Source organism: Paramisgurnus dabryanus, chromosome 5 (assembly GCF_030506205.2).
Source record: "Paramisgurnus dabryanus chromosome 5, PD_genome_1.1, whole genome shotgun sequence".
In the NCBI taxonomy this organism is placed as follows: domain Eukaryota; kingdom Metazoa; phylum Chordata; class Actinopteri; order Cypriniformes; family Cobitidae; genus Paramisgurnus; species Paramisgurnus dabryanus.
Genome location: NC_133341.1, coordinates 41,218,590 through 41,240,632, shown reverse-complemented (window position 1 = coordinate 41,240,632; position 22,043 = coordinate 41,218,590). Strand labels below are relative to the sequence as shown.

Below are 22,043 nucleotides of genomic sequence, written 5' to 3'. Positions count from 1 at the left end.
TACCAGACAAACTGTGTATGAAACGCCAGAGGGCGAAACTCAGCTATGACAGATCAGCCAAAGATTTGCCTGAGCTAAACATCGGTCAGCCCATCAGGATGAAACCACTCCCTGGGGACAGGACTGGCCGGTGGAGAAAAGGGGTGTGCCTGCAGCAGGCGGGTCCCAGGTCCTATGTTGTTAATGTGGAGGGGACAACGTACCGTCGTAACAGGGTCGATCTTAGACCAGCAGAGGGAGTTCCCTCGTTGTCAGCAGGGAATCTAGAACATTCTCCAGAGCCTCCTGGGGATGCACATGCCACAGCAGAGAGCGCTGCGAGCGAGGATAGCAGTGAAGAGACACCCCATTCCTCACAAACCATTTGCACGCCACACCGAGTGGAGCAGGGCCAGTCATACTCCCGGAGTGGCCGGCTAATTAAACCTCGGGATAGATTGAACCTTTAAGTGGGGCTAACTGAACCAGTAAACAAAACAATGTTAACAGCTGTCTTATCAGTAATTGTGTTCTGACAGCGGTGGTATATAATAGCCTGTTAATCAGTTGGGGTGTTCTTTGCAGAGTTAACAGGGGGAGTTTAATCAAGTTCAGGTTGTTGACAATGTCATTTAATGTTTGAATATCTTACTACAGGAAGGGAGATGTTACAGGGTATCCTGTTTTACTGCTTAGGCAGCAGCTCCACCTTGTGGGGACTTTATGTATGTATACCTGGTGACAGGAAGTTTTCAGTGTTGTGCTGTGAGTGCATGTCAGTTGTGCAATTTATAAACAGATAAACGCACTGTTCTTAACAGCCGCTTGTGTAGCGTCCTTATTAACCGACATACAACAACGTGCTTGTATCTTCCCCTTTTAGTCGAGTGCAGTGGAGCCTAAGTTACAAAAAACGGCTCAGAAGAAAATTCGCTTAAATCATACAAGTTTTTGTGAAATATCTTTTCTGCGCCATCATGTACTGTTTCTACTACATCACGTGACGTGAGTTCTTAATGCGGCTATGCTAGCTGTATTGAACACACAGCATTTCTTTTTACGTTGACTTTTTTTATAACACAACTTTAAATTGGATCAGATTTTAACAGTCACCCACATTAATGAGGTTATTGTAATGAAACGTTAAATGTAATTATAATTTTTAATTGTACATTTTACATTAAATATAGATATAAAACACAATTAAATGTATATAATTTAATTTAATTATTAAATTATATATTTAATTATAAAAAATATACATATAATTTATAATTACATTTTTACAGTCTTAAAACAATAGTGCTTTCGCCAGAACAACAAATGTTTCTTGTGAATATACCTAAATATTTACGTGTTAACCCTCCAGTTAGATAAGGGTATGTCTAGAAAAATTTTATTTTCAGTCTTATGTTATCTAACTATGCTCCTGAGAGATGCGAATGTTCTTGCATTACGAACAAGCGCGCTCGCGCGCCATAAAGCATTCACGTGACAACGGCACGATTTACGCACCTAACGTAAACATTAGGCTTGTTCGAGTTCATGAGGCGCCTCAAGAACCAACATGCGGATGACATCAAAGTACCGCGAGAGCAAATACAGAAATCATACGGATAAGTCTGATTTCGCATCGTTCTCGCGGTATTGTGATGTCATGCTGTTGTCGGTTCTTGTGGCGCCGCATAAATTCAAACAAGCATTTTAACGTTCACCTGTGTTTGCATTCGCTTCGCTGTCGACGCAGATGTAAGTTGTAATAAAACGTTTATACTGCTGTTTTATTTAAATAACCTTATTACATGTACTTAGTTATTTTATTTTCGGTGATTATTATCAAATATATAGTTTCACGCTGTACGCACTTGCTGATATCCTGTCAGCATGGGCATAGAATGTCCATGAGCATTTCGCCCTCAGATCTGTTAAAATTATTATAAGTTAGTACTAACCGAGGCCGAGCACGCGCAGCTCGCTATATTACAAAATGATTTGTATATACGTATATGTAATGTAGATATCAAAACTACAGACACTTTGCAAACATGTGTGTACGGAACTGGTGTGCGTTTTGAACGATTTGATTAAAAATTAATGATCCAACCTAAGCACACCTTCATTACAAACAATTATCTTTTAGGAGCTATATATTTTAGCAGCACTTCTGAGAAAAGTAACTATGCCTAAACACAAAATGTATATCCAAAATAGACTCAGATGAGAACCCAAAACTAGTTTAAAAATTAATAACTCATAAACTACTGAAATTAATTGTCAACTTTTTTTACTTTCCCACAGTCATGTGATTTTTGTCAAAATGTGGAGAAAGGAAAACCAACAACCAAGTGCAGGTAGGCATTACTTTCACCATAATGTAAAGGTTATAACCTTGATATCTTTAATATTGACTGAGTAAGGTCATGTTACAGATTAAAATTAATGTAAAATTACTGATTGATGCTCCTAATCATAATTATGATCTAATAATTCGATTGATCTGTCTATTGCAACACTGTGCTGCAGTTAAACAGGTATTGAAATTGCTGGAGCTTAAAATCAAAGCAGAATTTTGTCTTTCTCACCTGTAGGCTCTTTCTCCATGTTTCCGGTCAATCAAAGGAAGAGGAGTCGACTGCCCTTGACATCTAATCCCTCGGAGAGTGAAAGTTTTTCTGCCAACTACTACAGTGAGATGGAAGCCTCCTCATTTTATGGTCCACCCAGTATGTATTTTCTTTAGTTCAATCAAAGTCCATGTGTTTTCTTTAGCAGTGTCTTGGTATGTTGGTTTCAAACACCTACAGTTCAATACCATCATACTAACAGGACATTTGGTAGGTGTCATTACCAAATATGACTTTAGCTGTCCTGTAAAATTTGGGTACAGTGCTACATAAAGGTCAAGAAATATATAACCTTAACCTAACCATTAACTTAACATTTCAACTTTTTATCCTTTTATAAACATTTTGTCAAGCCTGATTGAGACCCAGTGAACATCACTGACACGTTTGTCTTGGGTACCTGGACAGTTTGGAGACAGTGCCACCTAATGCTCAAAATAAAAGTAGATTATATACATATTTCACAGATGACATTATGTTTATAAAAATACATTTAAACAACTTAACATACTTATTGCTAACAGGATGTGAGCAGACTTTTAACCAACATAACTAAAAATGTTTCAAATCAGATACCCTGCCTTTAAAGGTGCATTGTGTAACTTTTAGAAGGAGCTCTTGACAAAAAATGCTATATAATATAGATAACTATTAGTGATGCGCAGGTCGTCTCATAGAAATTGTCACCTTATTTGCAGAGTGGTTTGGGACGGGTCATTAAAAAAAAACATGTATGGTGTTTGCAATTCCCATTAGCCCATATTAAATATTTGGGAATATTTAATTGACCTATGGCTAAGCCACGCCCCCAAACGCAATGAGCCAATGCCAATCACAGTGCGAATAGCTAACCCAATGCACTGGGACATTCTCTGCTTACACGTCCATTGAAATGCTTTGTATTTAGTCAGTTTTCATTCGTTGTTATATGTTTTTTCTTGTCATTTTAAGTTTAAAATGGTCAAACAGTGTGCATGAGGTACATGCCACTCCGACACTAGGTATCCCGAGCAGTGTTGGGAAAAGTTACTTTTAAAAGTAATGCATTAAAATATTGGGCCCTATCTTGCACCCAGCGCAATTGACTTTGTCAGTGACGCATGTATCATTCGTATTTTGCGCCGGCGCACAGCGGGGTTTTTCCCTCCACAGATGCACGTCAGCAAACTAGGGAATGAACTTGCGCTCCCTGGGCGGTTCAGCGCAAAAAGGAGGCGTGTTGCGGCGCAAACCATCTCTTATGCTATTTTGCAGTTTCAAAAAACAATTGCGCTACTAACCAAAAAAAACTAGTCTAAAGTCAGTGGCGCGTTGCGCGTGGTTCATTATGCTATTTTAAGGGCGCATGCTTGACCATAATGTATAGCGTGCACAACGCGCATACACTTTGCTTATCTAATCTACACAGATGCAACAGTTATTTTTGCAAATCATAAATTGTTACACTTAAAAATATTAATACACGAGATAAGGGGAATCATAGTGGTGAGCATTGTGGTAATAGTTTTTATTTATTCTCATGCAAATAACGATTAAAATATTTTCATAACTTTGTTGTGTGGCTGTATTACGTTTATTTTATGTAAATAATAATTAAAATGTTTTCATAAGAAACCTTAATGTATATGAACTTGATTTGTAAGAGTACTTTGGGGTTGGACCTTGCTTGCGTTTCTTGGGTCCGATTTCAAAGCCCCCAAACCCTTTCAGCGGTGAGGGTGGACGCAGCGATGTCCTCTGCTGGCGTCAAGTCCTGAGGCACATCCACCTCCCGTTACACGGCATGCCCGATTTATGCTGGCAAGCGTGGGATTCCCCCGTACAAGGACGTCGGTCTCCTCGGCTGTGAACCGCTCCTGGCGTGCGCCTGGTAAATCCGTCATAATAATAGCAACCCGCCATGGAACTTGCGCCCTTGCGTTTAAAGGGAATGTTGGCTAGCGTTCTGATTGGTTTATTTGACGTTACGCCCAAACCACACCTATGAATAATGAACCTACTTCAGACCAACCTCTTATTGATTTGCGCCCGGCGCAAGAGTTATTTCTCACGCCGGGAAAATAGCAACAGCGCCCAAGATCCGCCCACAAACTCACTTGCGCGTTGCGCTTCGCACTTGCGTTTTAGATCGTTAAAATAGAGCCCATTAAGTTACTCCCCAAAAAAGGAACTAATTGCATTACTTAGTTACTTACTTTTTATGGAAAGTAATACTTGCGTTACTTTTGTCTTGGAAACGTATGCAGCTTAGACCTGTACATATCAGATATTATAGATTGTTAAGTGTGTTTACTTTTGTTTATGTAGAGTCATGTTCCATTGTAGCTCTTTACTTTGTTTCAATGTTTTGTTATAGGATGCAAACACATAGAAACTCACCAAACTCTTTTACAAACCACAGTTTATTTCCCTGTGTAACAACTGCACATATACATTTAGAACGCTGTTGTACTTACATTGTGTGGGACTTCTCAAAGGCCAAACCCATGTGCAGCTACAGTAAAGCTGCCATTTTTTAAAGGCTTACATTTGCCCACTTGGAAGGGCACTACCATTTTTAGTGACATCACAGGGGGAAATTTGGAAAACTAGCATTTGCTTTTCTGTTTGAACTTATATTCACTGTTCAGATGTTTTTGTAAAGCTTTTACCCACAATACCTTCTATGTATGAATGTACTACGCTCGAACATACAATGATTAAATTAGGTTATAACTTTACATGTTAACAAATCCATCAATAGACAGTGATGCTTTCTTTTTGGTTTAGTTGAGAGTGGACAGTGGGACCAGAAAATTCCTTTTACATCACACCAAGCCAACATGAGACCTGTTGCTTCACCTGCTATGGCGGGACATGGATATGCACCATTACCTCATCCAAAAAAAACTACTTATGCATGGTATACAGTTGCTACTTTGCTTTTCATGGTACATGAAAACCATAAAGGCTCTTAAAACTATATAACATTGGTTTTCACTTTTCCAGGTCACAAACATGGCAACAAAGACCCCCAATGAACCATAACTCTGTGCCAGCAGCTGGATATCAGGTTCAGGGTGGTTTTCCAAGCAACAGCTCCACCTCAATGGGCCAGCCCAGGTGGTCCGGTGGCTTCCAGAACCAGATCACCAGGCCAGCGATGCCATACCGTCCCCAGCAGTGTAAGCCTGCAGTAATAAACACTGAAAGCCCACAGAGCAGAAGGTGGAACTTCAGATCTTCTGGACAATCAAGCAGTGGAATGATGGCATCAGCGAAGAAGGACATCTCACCGGGTCAAAACACCTCTCAGCAGCAGGTCCATATACTTTATCTTATTCTAAAGACACAATACAAACAGTTAAAAACTTCACATAGATAGTAGCCTCTTTCACACAGTAATTATCATGAGTTTACCAGTAAATATAGTGCTGTTCACCCACGCAGCGACATTCCGTCTTTTTACCAGTAATATATCATTCACACATCAGTATCAAAATACTGCTAAACTCAGACAGAAATCGGAAGTTACCTGTGGTGTGCGGCGAGCTCAGTGTTGTATTTGTAAACAATGGCAGTTTAATACTACGTCTGTTTTTTGTTTTTACATCTGTAGCAAACGCTGATGGTTGCAAAATTGCTTGTGACCAAACATCATTGCATTAGGCGACGTCAAACAGAAGCTGCGTCTTAAACAACAGTAGGGGAGAGCCGGGCACAACCTAACGCTTTTTGGATTTGGCTCAATCATTCAAAAAATATTTGAGTTTGATTAATTATATTTTTACACAAGCAACACACACATCTCTGCTACAAATGAACATTTGAAGTTTGTTTCTAGTACTTACCATTCTTGGAAAATTACACCAAACGTGACAGAAGTGCAAACGTTACAACTTACCCCATAGGTGGGGTTAATTGTAACAGGCAGGGGGTTAGTTGTAACACTTGCTAAAAATTAAGTTTGCAGGCAAATATTTCAAAGCTATTTTGACTATATACTTGAAGTGTTTATATATCTGTCTATAATAGACAGGTATCCACACTGTATTCATTCATCCAGCCCTTTTCTAACAAAAGTTCAATAATAAATGGATACAAATGTCTAAATATGTGAGAAAAGCAGCACAATTATGACAATTTTTTTTTTTATATGTGACCCAGTCTGTAATAATCATACTTAAGTTTCAAAAATCATAATATAATGAGATAATGAGCATCAAAGTCTGATTTTAGCCATTAATTTCATTATGATTTCAATCTTTGACGTGACCTTATTCAATCAATATTAAAGATATGAACAAAAATAAATTTGACACACGATTTTTGATTAGACAGACACATTTATTTTGTTGGCAGCATGCAATCATAAGTGTGTAGCTTATTTAAAACAACGGCAAGAATTACGCTAATGTTAACGGTTTTCATATCGTGAGTGCTGAGGGGTTACTTGTGACACAGCGTTAAAATTAACCCCGCTGAGTCAAAATATTTTCAAGCCCACCAAAAATGTTGCTAAGAGCTGCAGACATATTTCAAAACAATGCTATGTTTTAGTCAACAAGACACTGATTAATATGACATAATATTGGCTTGGTATCTTACACACCCAACTCAGAAACCGAAAAAAACCACATCATAATAAATAAAAAAAATTACTTACATGATGCCACCAAAAAACTCGTTCATTAATAACTCAATGAAAAAAACATTATACATTTCCATAAATTTGCAGGAGACCACCTTTTGGCAGCTGGAAAAAAATACAGGAAAAACAAATTGCTCAACCATGAGCAACAATGTTAACAGTCTGTGTTACAACTAATCCCGCGTTAGTTTTTGCCCCGCGCACCCCTACTTAACCAGCATGCATTTCTTTATCTCTTTAGAAAGTACATATTTATTTTTAAATCTTTCCCCGCCATTGATGAGTTATCTCGTCAATTAAGAGAAAACATTTCCCTGCCAATGACCTTTATAGTAATTTGTATTTTCGCTTTTATCCACTAGATGGCGCTCTTACCCAATTTATTAAAAACTGAAGCAAAAACTAATTTAACAACATTTTAAACACCGTGTATGTTTTGATCATCGTTCTGAATCTGATCTCTAACAAAATTCCTTTACAAATATGCAATTATTTCAGTTTTTTGCTCAAAATGTATTTTTGAAGAAACCTACCCATATTTAAAAGGTTATGAAGATACAAATGAAGATATGATGAAACGTTATTTTTATAAGCACAGGGTCTGTTCTTTCATTTAATATATTTGTATGTTTATATATTTATAGAATTTTTTTTACTGAAATGAATTTTTTAAAACTTTTGTGAAAATCACAAAAATATGCTTGCGGGCAACTTTAAAAAAAAAAGTCAATAGTGTTTACTTTGTAATAAGCAGAAATACTAATTATCTCATTATATAGCTTTATTTGTTCAGCTAACATCAATGATTGAATTTTCTTCTTGTTGGTTAGAAGCCCCAACGCGAGACATCACTGCGTGTCATCACTGCTGTCATCAGAGGCATGAAGCACTGGAGCCAATACAAAGACAAAGTACCAATGCTGTTTGAGATTTTTGGTGAGGAATCCGTATCACAGATGTGCTTTGCTTTCTTTTCATTTGTGTATTTAACAGAATTGTGACTATCCATAGCTACACTCGACTCCGCCGTCACAATAGGAGATCACGGAGCAAAGAAATTCCTCATGAGGGATGAGAAAGATACAGTACAGTGTCTCTACTTTGAAAATGTAAGTCATCAAACCAGTGATCATGTTTTAATTTTATGGAAGTTGAAAGGTCAAGAGAAGACCAAACCTATCAGAATTGCACAAGAAACCCCTTGAATCACTGCTTGGGAACTGTAAAAGAGTTGCCTATTTTTGGAAAATCAACAATATTTGGCCTGTATTTGTGTACACCAAATGTGTAATGTAAAAATTAAAACCTCTATATTGACCATGGTTATTCATAAATGAATTACCATAATATTACCCTGTACTATTTTCTGCAATCAGTGATCTTATACTAATGTTACAGTACCATTGCATTGCTGTAGGTGGCAGTCATTATCCAAAATTGCCTCTTAGCTTGTTTAAGACCTGAGATATTTGATATATTTGTTTATATCCTATAGGATCAGCCACTTGCCACACTGACCCGGGGTCAGGTGTATCGCTGCGTTGGGAACTACAACAGGCAAAAGGACACAATGACCTGCGTGTCAGTGCGAGCTGCATCACCAACAGAGCAAAGGAGTTCACAGGAGACTGTACAAGCATCAGATGCAGAGATGAGGAAAGTGGTACTGGCTCTCAATGAAATTTGAAATATTAAATAAGCATTAGGGCACCTAAAATTAACATTGAGTTGTCTTAGTTGAATGTTAAGCAGTGTTAACTTTATTATCATTAACTGGAGTGTTTGATTATATATGCAGTTTAGAGATATAATTTATGTGCATATAAAATATTGTTATGATTTATAAGTTCAGTTTATTATAGTTCATTCACTTGCATTTAGATCGTTAATTGAAAGATTTATTCATTTTATTAAAACCTTGTAAAATATTTTGTGCATTTAATTCAAAAGACGAAAATGTGCTTTGTTTATGAAATGATTTATTACAAAGAAGAAACACACAAAATCTTAAGGATCTAAAAGTTTAACACAATGATGAGGTAACATCTCAAAATATATCTTTCAAAAGGGAACCAACCATCTGCGGAGGTTGATATTTATACAACCTATACAGAATTATTTACAACCAAAACATCACAGTGGGAAAACCCACAGCACTAATCTACAAGTTCTAGTTTCTAGCAGTGGTCAGACTTCACATACAGTACATGAATAAAGATGGAGCGCCACCAAGCCAATCTAAAGACACAGCCAGTGTACTCCTGCATAACATTTAAAGGGCCTGCTGATGCCATTTGTCCAAAAAAATCATCATTTACTCATCTTCATGCCATCCTACATGTATTTGACTTTTTCAGTTAAACACAAATCATTTAAAGGGACATGGCTTTAGCTTTCATACTGCTCCCAATAAGTGACGAAATAAATCCAACATTTACCTATTTATGTTGTGATTTTTATAGTCACAGCATGTACAGATAACTAGGTCATATGAGACACAGCCATCTTTTAACCGTATACATACTGGGAACTATATTCTCAGAAGGCGAAGCACTGCTACTTGGGTGGACTGATTTGCTCCCAGCACCCATAGACTGTAAAAAAAGATGGACGTAGTGTCTGTGACGTCACCCATTGGTTTCTGAAGATCGTTTTTTAAGCTTAAAGTAGGCGGTGCCTGCCGTCACCATATTTACACGCTGTGACTATACAAATCACAACATATGAATAGGAAAATATTGGAGTTATTTTATCACTTATTGGGTGTAGTATGCTAGCTAGAGCCATTTACTTCCAGTGTTTGTGCTAAGCTAAGCTAGCGGTGGCTGCGTCAAACAGTTAGGACACGCACAGAGATGAAAAAGCTATGTATGGATTTATCTAACTCTGGGGGATATGGTGAATAAGCTAAAGTCACAAAAAGTCTGCGTGTTCCTTTAATAATAAAAAATGTGTAATTTAATCTTCGAATACAATGTTAAAAGGATAGTTCACCTTAAAATGAAAAATAATTTACTCATCCTCAAGTTGTTCTAAACCTGTATAAATTTCTTTTTTCTGATGAACACAAAAGAAGATATTTTGAGAAATGATGGTAAACACACAGCAGATAGTGACCATTGACTTCCATAGTAAGAATAAAAAATATTATGGAATTTAATGGGTACTGTCAACTGTGTGCTTATCATCATTTATCAAAATATTTTCTTCATCATTTATCACAATACTTCCAAAATATTTTTCTCCTACTATAGAAGTCAATGGTCACTATCTGTTGTGTGTTTACCATCATTTCTTTTGTGTTCATCAGAAAAAAAATATCATACAGGTTTAGAACAACATGAGGATGAGTAAATTATGACAGAATTTTCATTTTAAGGTGAACTATCCCTTAACCCCCCCCAGAAAAGTACAAATATCCATCATAAAATTAATTCAAACTAATGCAGTGAGCTACAATGCGGTTCACTGAAAAAAATTATTCATTCAATTTACTCAATTTTTTTAAGGTAAGTGGTTGCAATCAATTTATTTAAGCTACATTTAAACAAATGTTTTTTGTTTTGTTTTGCCTTCTATTTTTTTTGTTTGTTTAAAAAAATTGAGTAAATTGAGTAAATTGAATGAATAATTTTTTTTGTGTGTTTTCACACATCTATCATGTCGTTTCATAATATAATTATTTTGCAAAAACACCACCACTAAATCAAATATGGCGAAAACTTAAACCTCTGTTCTTTCCTGCCTTATAATGAAATATGACTAATCATAAGACAAAAACCAATGAAATTTGATTTGTGTACACTTTTGCACAATTTAGATAACTTTCATGATGGATTTGCTTTTGGAGCTGTAACATTTTTAGGAAGATAAAATGTATTGCCATTTAAATATAACATTTTTGCATTATTATCATTATCATAAGTTGTGTAGTTTCGCTTCTGAATTTGGATCGAAATGTTGTGCTCTGCTTACCAAGTATGTTTGGCCTACAAAGAATCAAATGTATTAGAGTGATCTGATTTTGCTTTCAGCTACCAGGAAGGGTGTAATACGATACTAAAGGGTCACATTTGATTTTTACAGTTTTGGAATCCTTTCAGCCGATTTCCGGGTCTGGCGGTACCACTTTTAGCATAGCTTAGCATAATCCATTGAATCTGATTAGACCATTAGCATCGCGCTCAAAAATAACCAAAGAGTTGAGATATTTTCATATTAAAAAACTTGACTCTTCTGTAGTTACATTGTGTACTAAGACTGACAGAGTATTAAAAGTTGCGATTTTCTAGGCCGATATGTCTAGGAACTATACTCTCATTCTGGCATAATAGTCAAGGACTTTGCTGCTGTAACATGGATGCAGCAGGCGTATTGATATTACGCACTGCCCGAAAATAGTCCCCTGCTATTGAAAGATACTAAGGGGACTATTTTCGGCTGCTGTGAAATATCACTACGCCTGCTGCATCCATGTTACAGCAGCAAAGTCCTTGATTATTAGGCCAGAATGAGAGTATAGTTCCTAGCCATATCGGCCTAGAAAATTGCAACTTTTTACTTTCTGTGGGTCTTAGTACACAATGTAACTATAGAAGAGTCAAGTTTTAAATAGGAAAAATATTGAAACTCTTTTTTTTTTTACGCGATGCTAATGGTCTAATCAGATTCAATGGATTTTGCTAAACTATGCTAAAAGTGGTACTGCCAGGTATATCAGCTGAATGGATTCCAAAACAGTAAAAATCAAATGTTTAACTCTGGGGGGGGGCTGGAAAATGAGCATTTTTCAAAAAAGTGGAGTGTCCCTTTAACAAAAATCAAGAATTTTTTTCATTCATTCTAATGAATAAGGGGCAATGGGAATGCCAATTTGATCTCGTCTAGATACATTAAGAAATGCATCGACACAACAGTAAAAGTGAGCCAAGTGCAAACTGGAATGATCCAAACAGAAGCTTTAGCTTCACCGTATTGCTGTGCCTGGCGGTAATGCATTAGCACATTAGCTTGATTTGAACATTACAACAAATTTACACAGACAAATTATGACAAAATAAGTTTCAGATTTTGCTTTCATGATAAAACACAACCGAATGTCAGCTTGGCATGGAGCACCAGTGCCAGTCTTTCAGCTCATAATCACCATTATCAATGGAGACGCACACAATCGCACAACGATAATATAACAAGAATTTACAAAAAAATGTTTTAGTACAAGTACGTAACCTGATGGTACTCGACTCCTAACAATGGTCAAAAGGCACAAGTTGGTCAGAATTTAGTCAGTATTGACTAAACCCAACTTTAAGAAAGATTAGCTGTTAATACAAGTCTCTGCCTTCCTCCTGATGTTATTTAATCCTGAATAATTCAGCAATAGTAGGTGTTACAGTAACGAAAGCATACAGAGGCTTTGCATTTCCCATTCACGCAAACGGGCATACGTTTAGAGAATGACATTGTTTAACTGTGTTTTAGTTATTGGGTTTCTCAGGATTCATGCTTATGTTAGCAGTCAAGGCTTGACACGTCCCAGTTCATTGAGATGGCTCTCGCAGGGTTTTCACGAGGAAAAGCAGTACAAATTCACACTTTTACACAGAAAAAGTTATGCCACAGTGTTGGTCCTCCAGTGTTGAACAGGTGCCTGATATGACCTAAATAAAAAATAGTACAAAGCAAAACTTTCCAACTAGCAGAATTATTGAGTTACCCAGGAGCTTCTGGAAATGTACAAAAGATGGATCCATTTTTGGCATCTTGATCCATGTTTTCCGATACTTCCAGATTCTTTTTACTACATGCCAAAATGTCCTGGGAAGTGTATTACTGGGAATGTTTCCATCTCTATTTGCATTAGGGTCCATTGAGATTTTCAGTCTTTAGTGCTTAAAAGTCTTCCATCAAGAAATACCAAAATCCAAATAATCCTCCAAATAAATGTTTGTCTTGAGGAGATGAAAAACATTCTCCAATAAGGAAAAAAAACAGGAAACATACAATGTCAATACAGAGTTAGGGCTTTACTTCTGCTCTCATCCGTCCAGCTCATCATCATGATATCGTTATTACCAATCGTAGAAAATGACCATCATCAAAACATTCACTTTATAGTTAGGATGGCAAACAGGGTGTTTATTGTAGGTGGTGGTCTTCAACGCTCTATAAAAGGGTGGGCAAGGGAGTGGGTGACAGCTGCTCTTTTGGGGCGTACTTGGCGAAAAATGGCAGGAAGAGAGTGAGCATGACACCAACGATTGCAAGCATGTAACCCCATCCTATCTGGCACTCCCCCGCGTTGTAGATGTCGGAGTCGCCGCAGAAAGACTTGACCAGGTTGGAGTTGAAACCAAAGGGGTAAACCACCAGACCGGTTCCCATAATGAACACTAGAGCAGAAAGAGACAGAAAATGCAAATTAATTATTGCTATTATTGAGTGAAGTTTACAATTCTTTGAACTTTTCTTTTATTAAAACAAAACATTGTGATTGTAAAAATATATACTATACTTTTTTGTATGGAGCATCAAAGTTTGATTTTACATTGATTTCAATCTTTGACCTGATCTTACTCAGTCAATATTAAAGATATCATGGTTATATTTGAAGAGTTTGGTTCCAAAACGCGAAAATAATATTATTATTTTATTTTATAACACGTTTTATCAAAATTTGTCAAAATTGATTTTTTGCGTTTTGGAACCAAACTCTTCATTTTCAAATAATGCTCTTTATATTAGTGATGCACCGATGTATCGGCCGCCGATATTTATCGGCCGATTTTTGATGAATTTGAAACCATCGGCATATCGGCAATAGCATGAGAAAAACAATCGGTATCGGCCTATTAATTAACTGCATAAAGAAATCCATTTTATGTAAAAAAAACGAGTTAATGTTGTTAATAAAATAAATGCTGAATAGCAAAAACCACCTTTGAAGTTTGTCATGCTGTCTTATTATATTTGTTTAAGCTTAATGTGTGTCTCTACAGTATGTTGGTCAGTTGAATGTTAATTAGATCAAATCCATGTTTAGTAAAAATAATTTGATGCAGAAATAAACTAGCTAATAGACCAGCTGTATAGTATTGTATACAAGTATTTAATATCGGTATCGGTATCGGCCAGAAGTTGTCTGTTTAAATCGGTATCGGTATCGGCCCAAAAAATCCTATCGGTGCATCCCTACTTTATATTATTATAAAGAAGATTTTATTTGATGTAAATCACAACAAAATAAAAGACTTTAGCTTGGTTTTCACAGGCAGGGTCATAAATATGCACATTATACAGCGTCTCATATAATATTCACAAATATGTGATATACCAAGGGTTTAAAAATTAATAAAAAGAAAATATTATAAAATGTAAAACTAAATACTTTCCCCTTTTTTTTTATAATATAAACCCATACAATGACAATGTATTTTTCCAAACTCTCTTGAAGATTACAAGCAACATCTACAGGTTTATTCCCAATATAAACTGCTTAAGAAAATGGCCTTGACTTATGATGTCTAATGCTGTTCTAAACACATTAACAAGAATTAATAATTTACTATGACTGTGGTGCATTATGGGAATTCATCATAATCAGTTATGCAGGGTCCCCACTCCAAGTCAAATTCCCAGATTTTTCCCTGACTTTTATTGACTAAAAAGCTGAATTTCCATGACCTATGCCCGGGATGCCGTGAGCCTGGAAAATGTAGTGTACACCGTGAGTTTTAAAAAATGTAGCTTAAATGCATGAATAAACAGTGTCAAAAAACAACTGTTTAAACTTTAAATTGTAGTCAGCAGAGGCTTGGACCTGTAAATGGTATTCCTTATAGGAGAAATGGGATTACATTTTGATAAATAAAAAAAAATTTTTTTAAAGCAACAAACAAAAATCCCTGATATTCCAGGACTTGGACAATAAAAATATATAAAATTCCCTGACTTTTATTGTCTGGGAAAGACCACACTGAAAAAAATAACAGCTGGATTGACTTAAAAATATAGTGCATAATTTTTGCATCCATTTTTTTAGTAAGTTTCACATGGAATTTTAAATGTATGTAATTGCTTACAAACTTACTTAAAAAAGTGGATGCAAAGTAAATCCAGAGTATTAATTTTTTACAGTGCATGATGTTCCAGTAATTCCATGAACCGTGTGAACCCTGGTTATGATTTGTCACCTGTAGTAGCAACAAAAATGCTAAAGGTGGCAGTAAGAAGCTGTCTTTCTGCTGCAGAGTCCTCCTTGAATATTGCTTTCAATTCTACCATGAAAATATGGCAGATGACTGACAGTCCGTGAATGCAGGAGGGTTACAATGAGGGGGCAGAGCCATTAGGATAGCAAGTCCTCTAGGCGATCGCTCTAGCCTTCACTTGCCATGTGTCAAGTGTTAAAATCATTTGAAGTCTATTGAACGAGGAGATCTTTACTATAAAGACTGAGGAGTAAATGCATCAGTGAGATCCGGTTGCAGCCACTGTCCATGCTGGCAAGAGACTTCATTTGTAAATGTGCAGAATTGGACATCTACAGTACAGTGTCACCAAACATTTCATTTTATTCGAATAAAAGCAGCAGGACAATGACAGCAGCACAGTATCTTATTATTATACTGCAAGAGTGTATGGCTATTTGAAAGGATCTCAGTTCATCCATTCTAATATAATATTCTTCCTCGGTCCCTCAACACTGCCGTGTTTCCTTCAGGTTAATGAAGCAGGACCCAGCTGTTGCTACACTGGCTTGTGTTTATTAGCAGGGCCTTGACATCTCAAAGCTGTTCGGCTAATGACGCCATAATAGCTCTCAATACGTCTCATCTGTGACTGTGTCCACATAAAGCCGCAGCTTCTGCAGGCTGAAATAGCCGCTATGTTTACTCCTGACATTCAATGACATTCAACAAGCTATTCACTTTCCACAACTTATAGTATGAGGCTAAATTAAATAACAAGTGTTCTTTGCAAGAGCTTTCAATGCTCGGGGTTGCATTCTTGGTATGATAAAGAGTCCACAGGGTTTAATATGGTTATATTTACAAATACGCTCATAGTTAAAAGTCCCATAAATCATTTCAGAGAATTGATTCTAAACAAAAAATGTTAGAAATGAAATGAAGACTGTAGACTGAAGTAATACTGAATTGTGGAGTTACACTGTTAAACAGTTTTTCCACATTTCTGTGTTCAGGATTATTTGGGCGGGGCTAAAAAGGTGTCTCGATGATGCACTGAAGCCGAACTGAACATGGCCCCGCCCCTAACACAATCGCAAGCATCCATTCAGGTTGCAGCGGTATTTGAAAGTTGAGAGAGGCTGAAGCTTTCCCGTGAGTGGGTGTGGTTTCAGCGCTGACAGTGGACACGCCCCCAACGTTTGTTCCTGGCAGTTTTTCAAAGAGTTTATTTTATTTATTTGGCTTTTAATCGTGCGTGGCAAAGATTAATCATGATTAATCACATACAAAATAAAGTGATTTTTGGCATAAAATATGAGTGTGTGCTGTGCGTAATTATTATGTAGGCTATATATAAATACACACACATTCATGTATGTATTTAAGAAACATTTACATGTGTATATATATTTATATTTTTATATATTCTATATTATATATATATATATATATATATATATATATATATATATATATATATATAAAATCTGAAATTAATATATGTATGTGTTTGTGATTAAATATACATAATAATTACACACAGATATATTATGCACAAAATCACTTTTATTTTGTATGCGATTAATCGTGATTAGTCGTTGCCCAGCACTCTGGTGTCACAAACTGAGAACATAATATATTAAATAAATATAAAATTAATAGAAAGAATAAAAATAAATATTGGACCTGACATGGGCTTTAAGCAGTACAAGCTACAGTAGTGGCACAGATTGCATGTTGTGGACAGTTACGCCAACCTGATCTCATGGGCATTCGTATGTATTTTAAAAACATATTTTAAATTCATACGAAGTGCAAAAACATAAAAAATCAACCCTAACCACGCCTCTAAACCAATGTCATATTTCCAAAGCAAATCCTAAAACACATTTAATTGCATCAATTAATACATATTAGCCATCTTGTAAAATACATGCAAAATCCAATAAGTTTGTGTTGGTCCTTCACATCGCCTCCTCAGCTGTAACTATATTCAAAACAGCATACTGTAAAAAATTATTTGCTGCCTTGAATCTACTCACATTTACAAGTAATTTCACTTAATATTGTTTATTTTGACTAGAGATGAGTTGTTATAACTGCAGATGAGTTGTTATAACTTATAAAATATAGTTGAAAAAAGTCAACTTCATTTTATAAGTTGTAGCAACTCATATCTTGTCAAGATAAATAATAGTAAGTTGACATTACTTGAGTTAATTTAACAAAAAAAATTAAGGCAGCAAAGATATTTGTATCTTAATAATAAACTATATCCATGCATGAATATCCTATTTCTCCTCTGATTTAAAAATGTTTACTGATTTGTGTGGCGTGTATTATCTGTCATATTTCTCAATCAAAAACCTCAGCAACAGGACCTCATTACTTGTTGGGCAGGGTTGACTAACCACACTTACAGTAAACACATCTTGTGCCCACTGCTGTAATCCACTGGTGATTTGTGACTGTGTGACAAATGATCTGATGATGACATTCAGTGAATAGTGTAATAACACTTGCTGATGGCACTTGCCTTTTGAGGTTTAAACCCTGAATCTGCCCACCCAATATGTCTTTGGTCTGCTCCACTGCCTCTCATAATGGCAAGTTATTGGATTCTATGAAGTCAGTGTCACCAACTCAGAGTTATAATACTGTACAGCTTCATCAGTAAAGGTAACATTTTACAGTAAAACGTTACATATGCATGCTCGAACCAGTGACCTTGTTGCTGTGAGGCAAAAGTGCTACTCGCTGTGCCACTCCGATACTGTAAAAAATATATTTTAAGACTTTGGTGTCCCCAGAGTACGTATATGACGTTTTAGCTCAAAATACCCCACAAATAATTTATTATTGCATTTAAAAATGTGCCGTTTTGGGTGTGTCCTTTAACATGCAAATGAGCTGATCTCTGCACTAAATGGGAGTGCCGTGGTTGGATAGTGCAGATTAGGGTCGGTATTATCCCCTTCTGACATCACAGGGGGAGCCAAATTTGAATGACCTATTTTTCACATGCTCTAGTTACTCTAGTTAATTAAAACTAAGTTACTAGGTTGATCTTTATCACAATTTATAGGTTGATAGAAACACTGGGGACCCAATTATAGCACTTAAACATGGAAAAAGTCAGATTTTTATGATGTCTCCTTTAAAATATACAATAAATAATAAAAAATATATAATTGTTGAAATCTAAGATTTTTCACCAATATATTTTGAAATATATTTATAAAAATAAATATATTTTAAAGTATTTAAAATATATATTTAGCCCTCCATATACAGTACTTCAAACCAAGGAAATATGTTTACGCATTGAAAGGAAAAACTTATTTTTAATGTTACAAAAAATGTAAAGATAATATATTTTCAACTTCAAAATATACTTTTAAAATTGACTTGTATTTAGCATATTTAAAATATATTTTGTCCAAGAATATATTTCTTGCCATATGGATTCTAAAATTAGACATTTTTGGATTTGTTTGCACTTGAAATACATATAGAAATATAAGTTGATATATTAAGGTTAACACTAAATATATTTTCCAATTCAAAAATATATTTAATTATGCTTCACTTTTTACAAAAATGTATTTAAAATGTATTTTTTGCCTTATGGGCTATACCGCCTAATTATCTAACATTACAATGTAACTAAAAAAGTATGTGGGGAAGGGAAAGTGTAGAAGACTGCAATCCCTAACATTCCCTGGACTATACTGTCTTGCCCAGATCCGTGTATGTGGATCAGTAATAATGCATGTCTTATCGAATAAACCTCCACTGTGTCATATTGCATTATACTATCGCTACAACACCAGACAAATAAATGGCAAGCAAAACTTTATTACACATAATTCTCTTGGTGATTCAGTCCTATATTTAAAAAGGGGCTGATTTAGGTCCTGTCTTTGAGCCGTTGGCAGGCACGCTAACTATTCCCTAATGCATTTGAAGTTCATTAGACAAAAATGAAAGTCACCCAGATTCTGTCCGAGCATCCACCAGGAGTTTTCCTAGATCCGCTTGATGACTGCATTACAGGTCTTCTGTCTCCCCGCATCCCCGTTCCTTCAGTTAACCTCTGTCTCTTAGTCCAGGCAAAATAGCGTTTTACGACAGACTAATTGTAAAAGAATTTTTTTCACCATAGATCATTTCTATGAGGTGTCCAGAACAACATACTAAAAGTCCTAAGAAATCCTAGTTGAGGAAATATGTTAATTTCTCATCAATCCGAAATGTGTGTCAATAAGGCCATACTACAGTACAACCCAATGGGGCTATTTTTTTCCTTTACTCCTATCAAAATGAAACTTTACACAATGAAAGTACCCATGAAAAGTAAATTTTTTTGTATTACAAGTTGCTTTGAAAATTAAATTTAATATGCAAATGAGCTATACACTAATCGAATATGCCCAAAATACACCCAAAAGTAACTTTTTGGTATTACAAGTTTCTTTTGAAATGAATTTGAATATCCACATGAGCTTTACACTTATTTAATATGTCCTAATTTGCATAGGCAGAAACATCATTCATATGATAAATATATCGGCCCAATGTTCATCCAATCATCCTGCTGCTTTTAGACTGGCCTCTAACCTGAAAACTGCCTGGCTTGGTAGTTCCTGCCAGCTGTATAACCCCCACCGGTATAATCTTCAGGGTCACGGAGGAACACAAGCCTCCCCACCACAACAAGGTAGCAACAGAAGGGGAGGCCTTTTTCGTGTTTTTGTTTTTTGGTGATTTTGTTTTTACATCTTTTTTTAAATCCAGCCTGGATCCTCGACCCCTTCTCTGTGGCTCATGGTTCTGGCACCTCCTATATCAGTTCCTGGTTTGTTCTTTGCTTAGTTCTTCCCCTCTGGGTCATATTCATCTGATAAATCAGGCAACTGTGAGTTTGTACAGCTATTACCACAACATTTTCCACAAATGTTAGTGCAAGGGGGTCCATGTTTTTTGCATGTGCATCTCTTTGTGCTGCAGTCTTTCTTGCAACTACAGTGGACGTAACTATCAACTCCAAAAGTGCAGCAGTAAGTAAACATGATTTTAAATGGTATGGATCAATCTTTCTGCAAATGTAATGATTGAGCTGAAGTTTAGAGCTGCTGTGTGCATCATGCCATCCAGATCTGAAGCCCGGAAAATGCCGCTATAAAGTATAATGTGGTTATAATGTAACGCTATAGCCTAAAATGTAAGTGAGCATCTTATTTATGTATTTAATTTTTTTCGATTCAATTTTATTTATATAGCGCTTTTCACAATTTGGTACCTTTTAGACCTATGCGTATTGGTTTAGTCACAGCAGTGATTAACAAAAATTCGGCTAAGACCAGCATAAGCGGGTAACTGGTTTTTGCTGATTTAAGGTGGCAGTAGCTGGTTTAAGCTGGTCCTCCCAGCCTGGGAAAAAATTGACATGGTGTTGGCTCGTTACGCTGCTTGGCTGATCAGTCATTATTGGCATTAATCTCCCATCCAAAACATGGCACCCCCAAGGTTTTGGGTCCATAGGTTCACTTCCCCCTTTCCACTTCATCATTTGGTAAAAGACCCAACGACTATGGAACTTTGCAGCTGCTGACGTTGGAGGAAGAGATTGAGCTTCCACTGGAGATGAGTTCTGAGTTACTTTAATAAAGAATTGCCTGTTATCTCAGCATGTCCAGTGATTCATCCTTTTGCCCCCATACAGTGATACTAGAGCTTTTTCACCTGCAATGATGATGCCTTTTCCCACATTTTCCTGTGACTGGCTAAACACCTTAGCTTGTTTGAGAAAGCTCGTGTCATTCTTTACTTTTTTCAGTGCCATCCCTTTCCTATGCCAAATAGACGAGATGTAGAATTACAGCCTCAAAATGATTGTGGTTGGATTGTTTGAAGAGCTCGATGTGTCATCTTGAATGGAAAAAGTCTGAAATCATTTAGTTGCTTTTAAATAAAAATCTATAATATGGTATAGGTTTTCGTTCCCTAATTAAAATGTAAGTATGGAAAACAATCAATTACACATTCTTAATAAAAATGTCATTTAAATTCTGAAACATAAGAGGATTTTATATAAATTGTTTCAGCACTGACTCATAATAGTGCCCCAACAAAATAAATGGCCAATTGCACTGCATTGTAATGAATGTATTTTGTAATGCAATTTTTTTTACCCATATCAATGCTGCAAGGAAACCTCAGGTACATTTATGCTGTTATACTAGTGACCTTAAGAAAAAAGGAATCAGTCTTTCTTGTGTTTTGTTAATAAATTTACTGTATTGATCTATTTTTTAGCTTAACATGCATTTAAATTGTACAGATTTTGCTAGTGCTGCAATTCAGATTGCTTTAGTTAGGCAATTTTATCAGATGAATATAACCCAGAGTGGAAGAACCAAGTAAAGAACAAACCAGGAAATGATATGGGGGTGCCCGAACCAAAAGCCACAGAGAAGGGGTTGAGGATCCAGGCTGGATAAAAAACATAAAAAAATGTAATAACAAAAACACACACAAAAAACACAACTCTCCCCTTCTGTTCAGGCTTGTGTTACTCCGTGACCCTGAAGATTATACCGGTGGGGGTTATACAGC

The 22,043-nt window shown here is 36.1% G+C and overlaps 2 protein-coding genes across 2 annotated transcripts in view; one reads left to right on the top strand and one right to left on the bottom strand.

Annotated features, from left to right (window-relative positions):
* Nucleotides 1-2,063: 2,063 nt before the first annotated feature.
* Nucleotides 2,064-11,537, top strand: spata22 (spermatogenesis associated 22). Its single transcript, XM_065284658.2, has 7 exons — nt 2,064-2,330; nt 2,568-2,702; nt 5,373-5,505; nt 5,592-5,904; nt 8,064-8,169; nt 8,245-8,342; nt 8,729-11,537. Exons 1-7 carry the CDS (start codon nt 2,297-2,299, stop codon nt 8,918-8,920), a joined length of 1,011 nt encoding a protein of 336 aa, XP_065140730.1. The 5' UTR covers nt 2,064-2,296; the 3' UTR covers nt 8,921-11,537.
* Nucleotides 11,538-11,926: 389 nt separating this feature from the next.
* The window catches only part of LOC135774533 (LHFPL tetraspan subfamily member 7 protein), a 143,993-nt gene continuing 133,876 nt past the window's right edge, over nt 11,927-22,043 (bottom strand). The window contains exon 3 of the mRNA XM_065284657.2: nt 11,927-13,625. Coding sequence (XP_065140729.1) covers nt 13,399-13,625 — 227 coding nt within the window. The 3' untranslated portion in view covers nt 11,927-13,398. The remainder of the gene's footprint in view (nt 13,626-22,043) is intronic.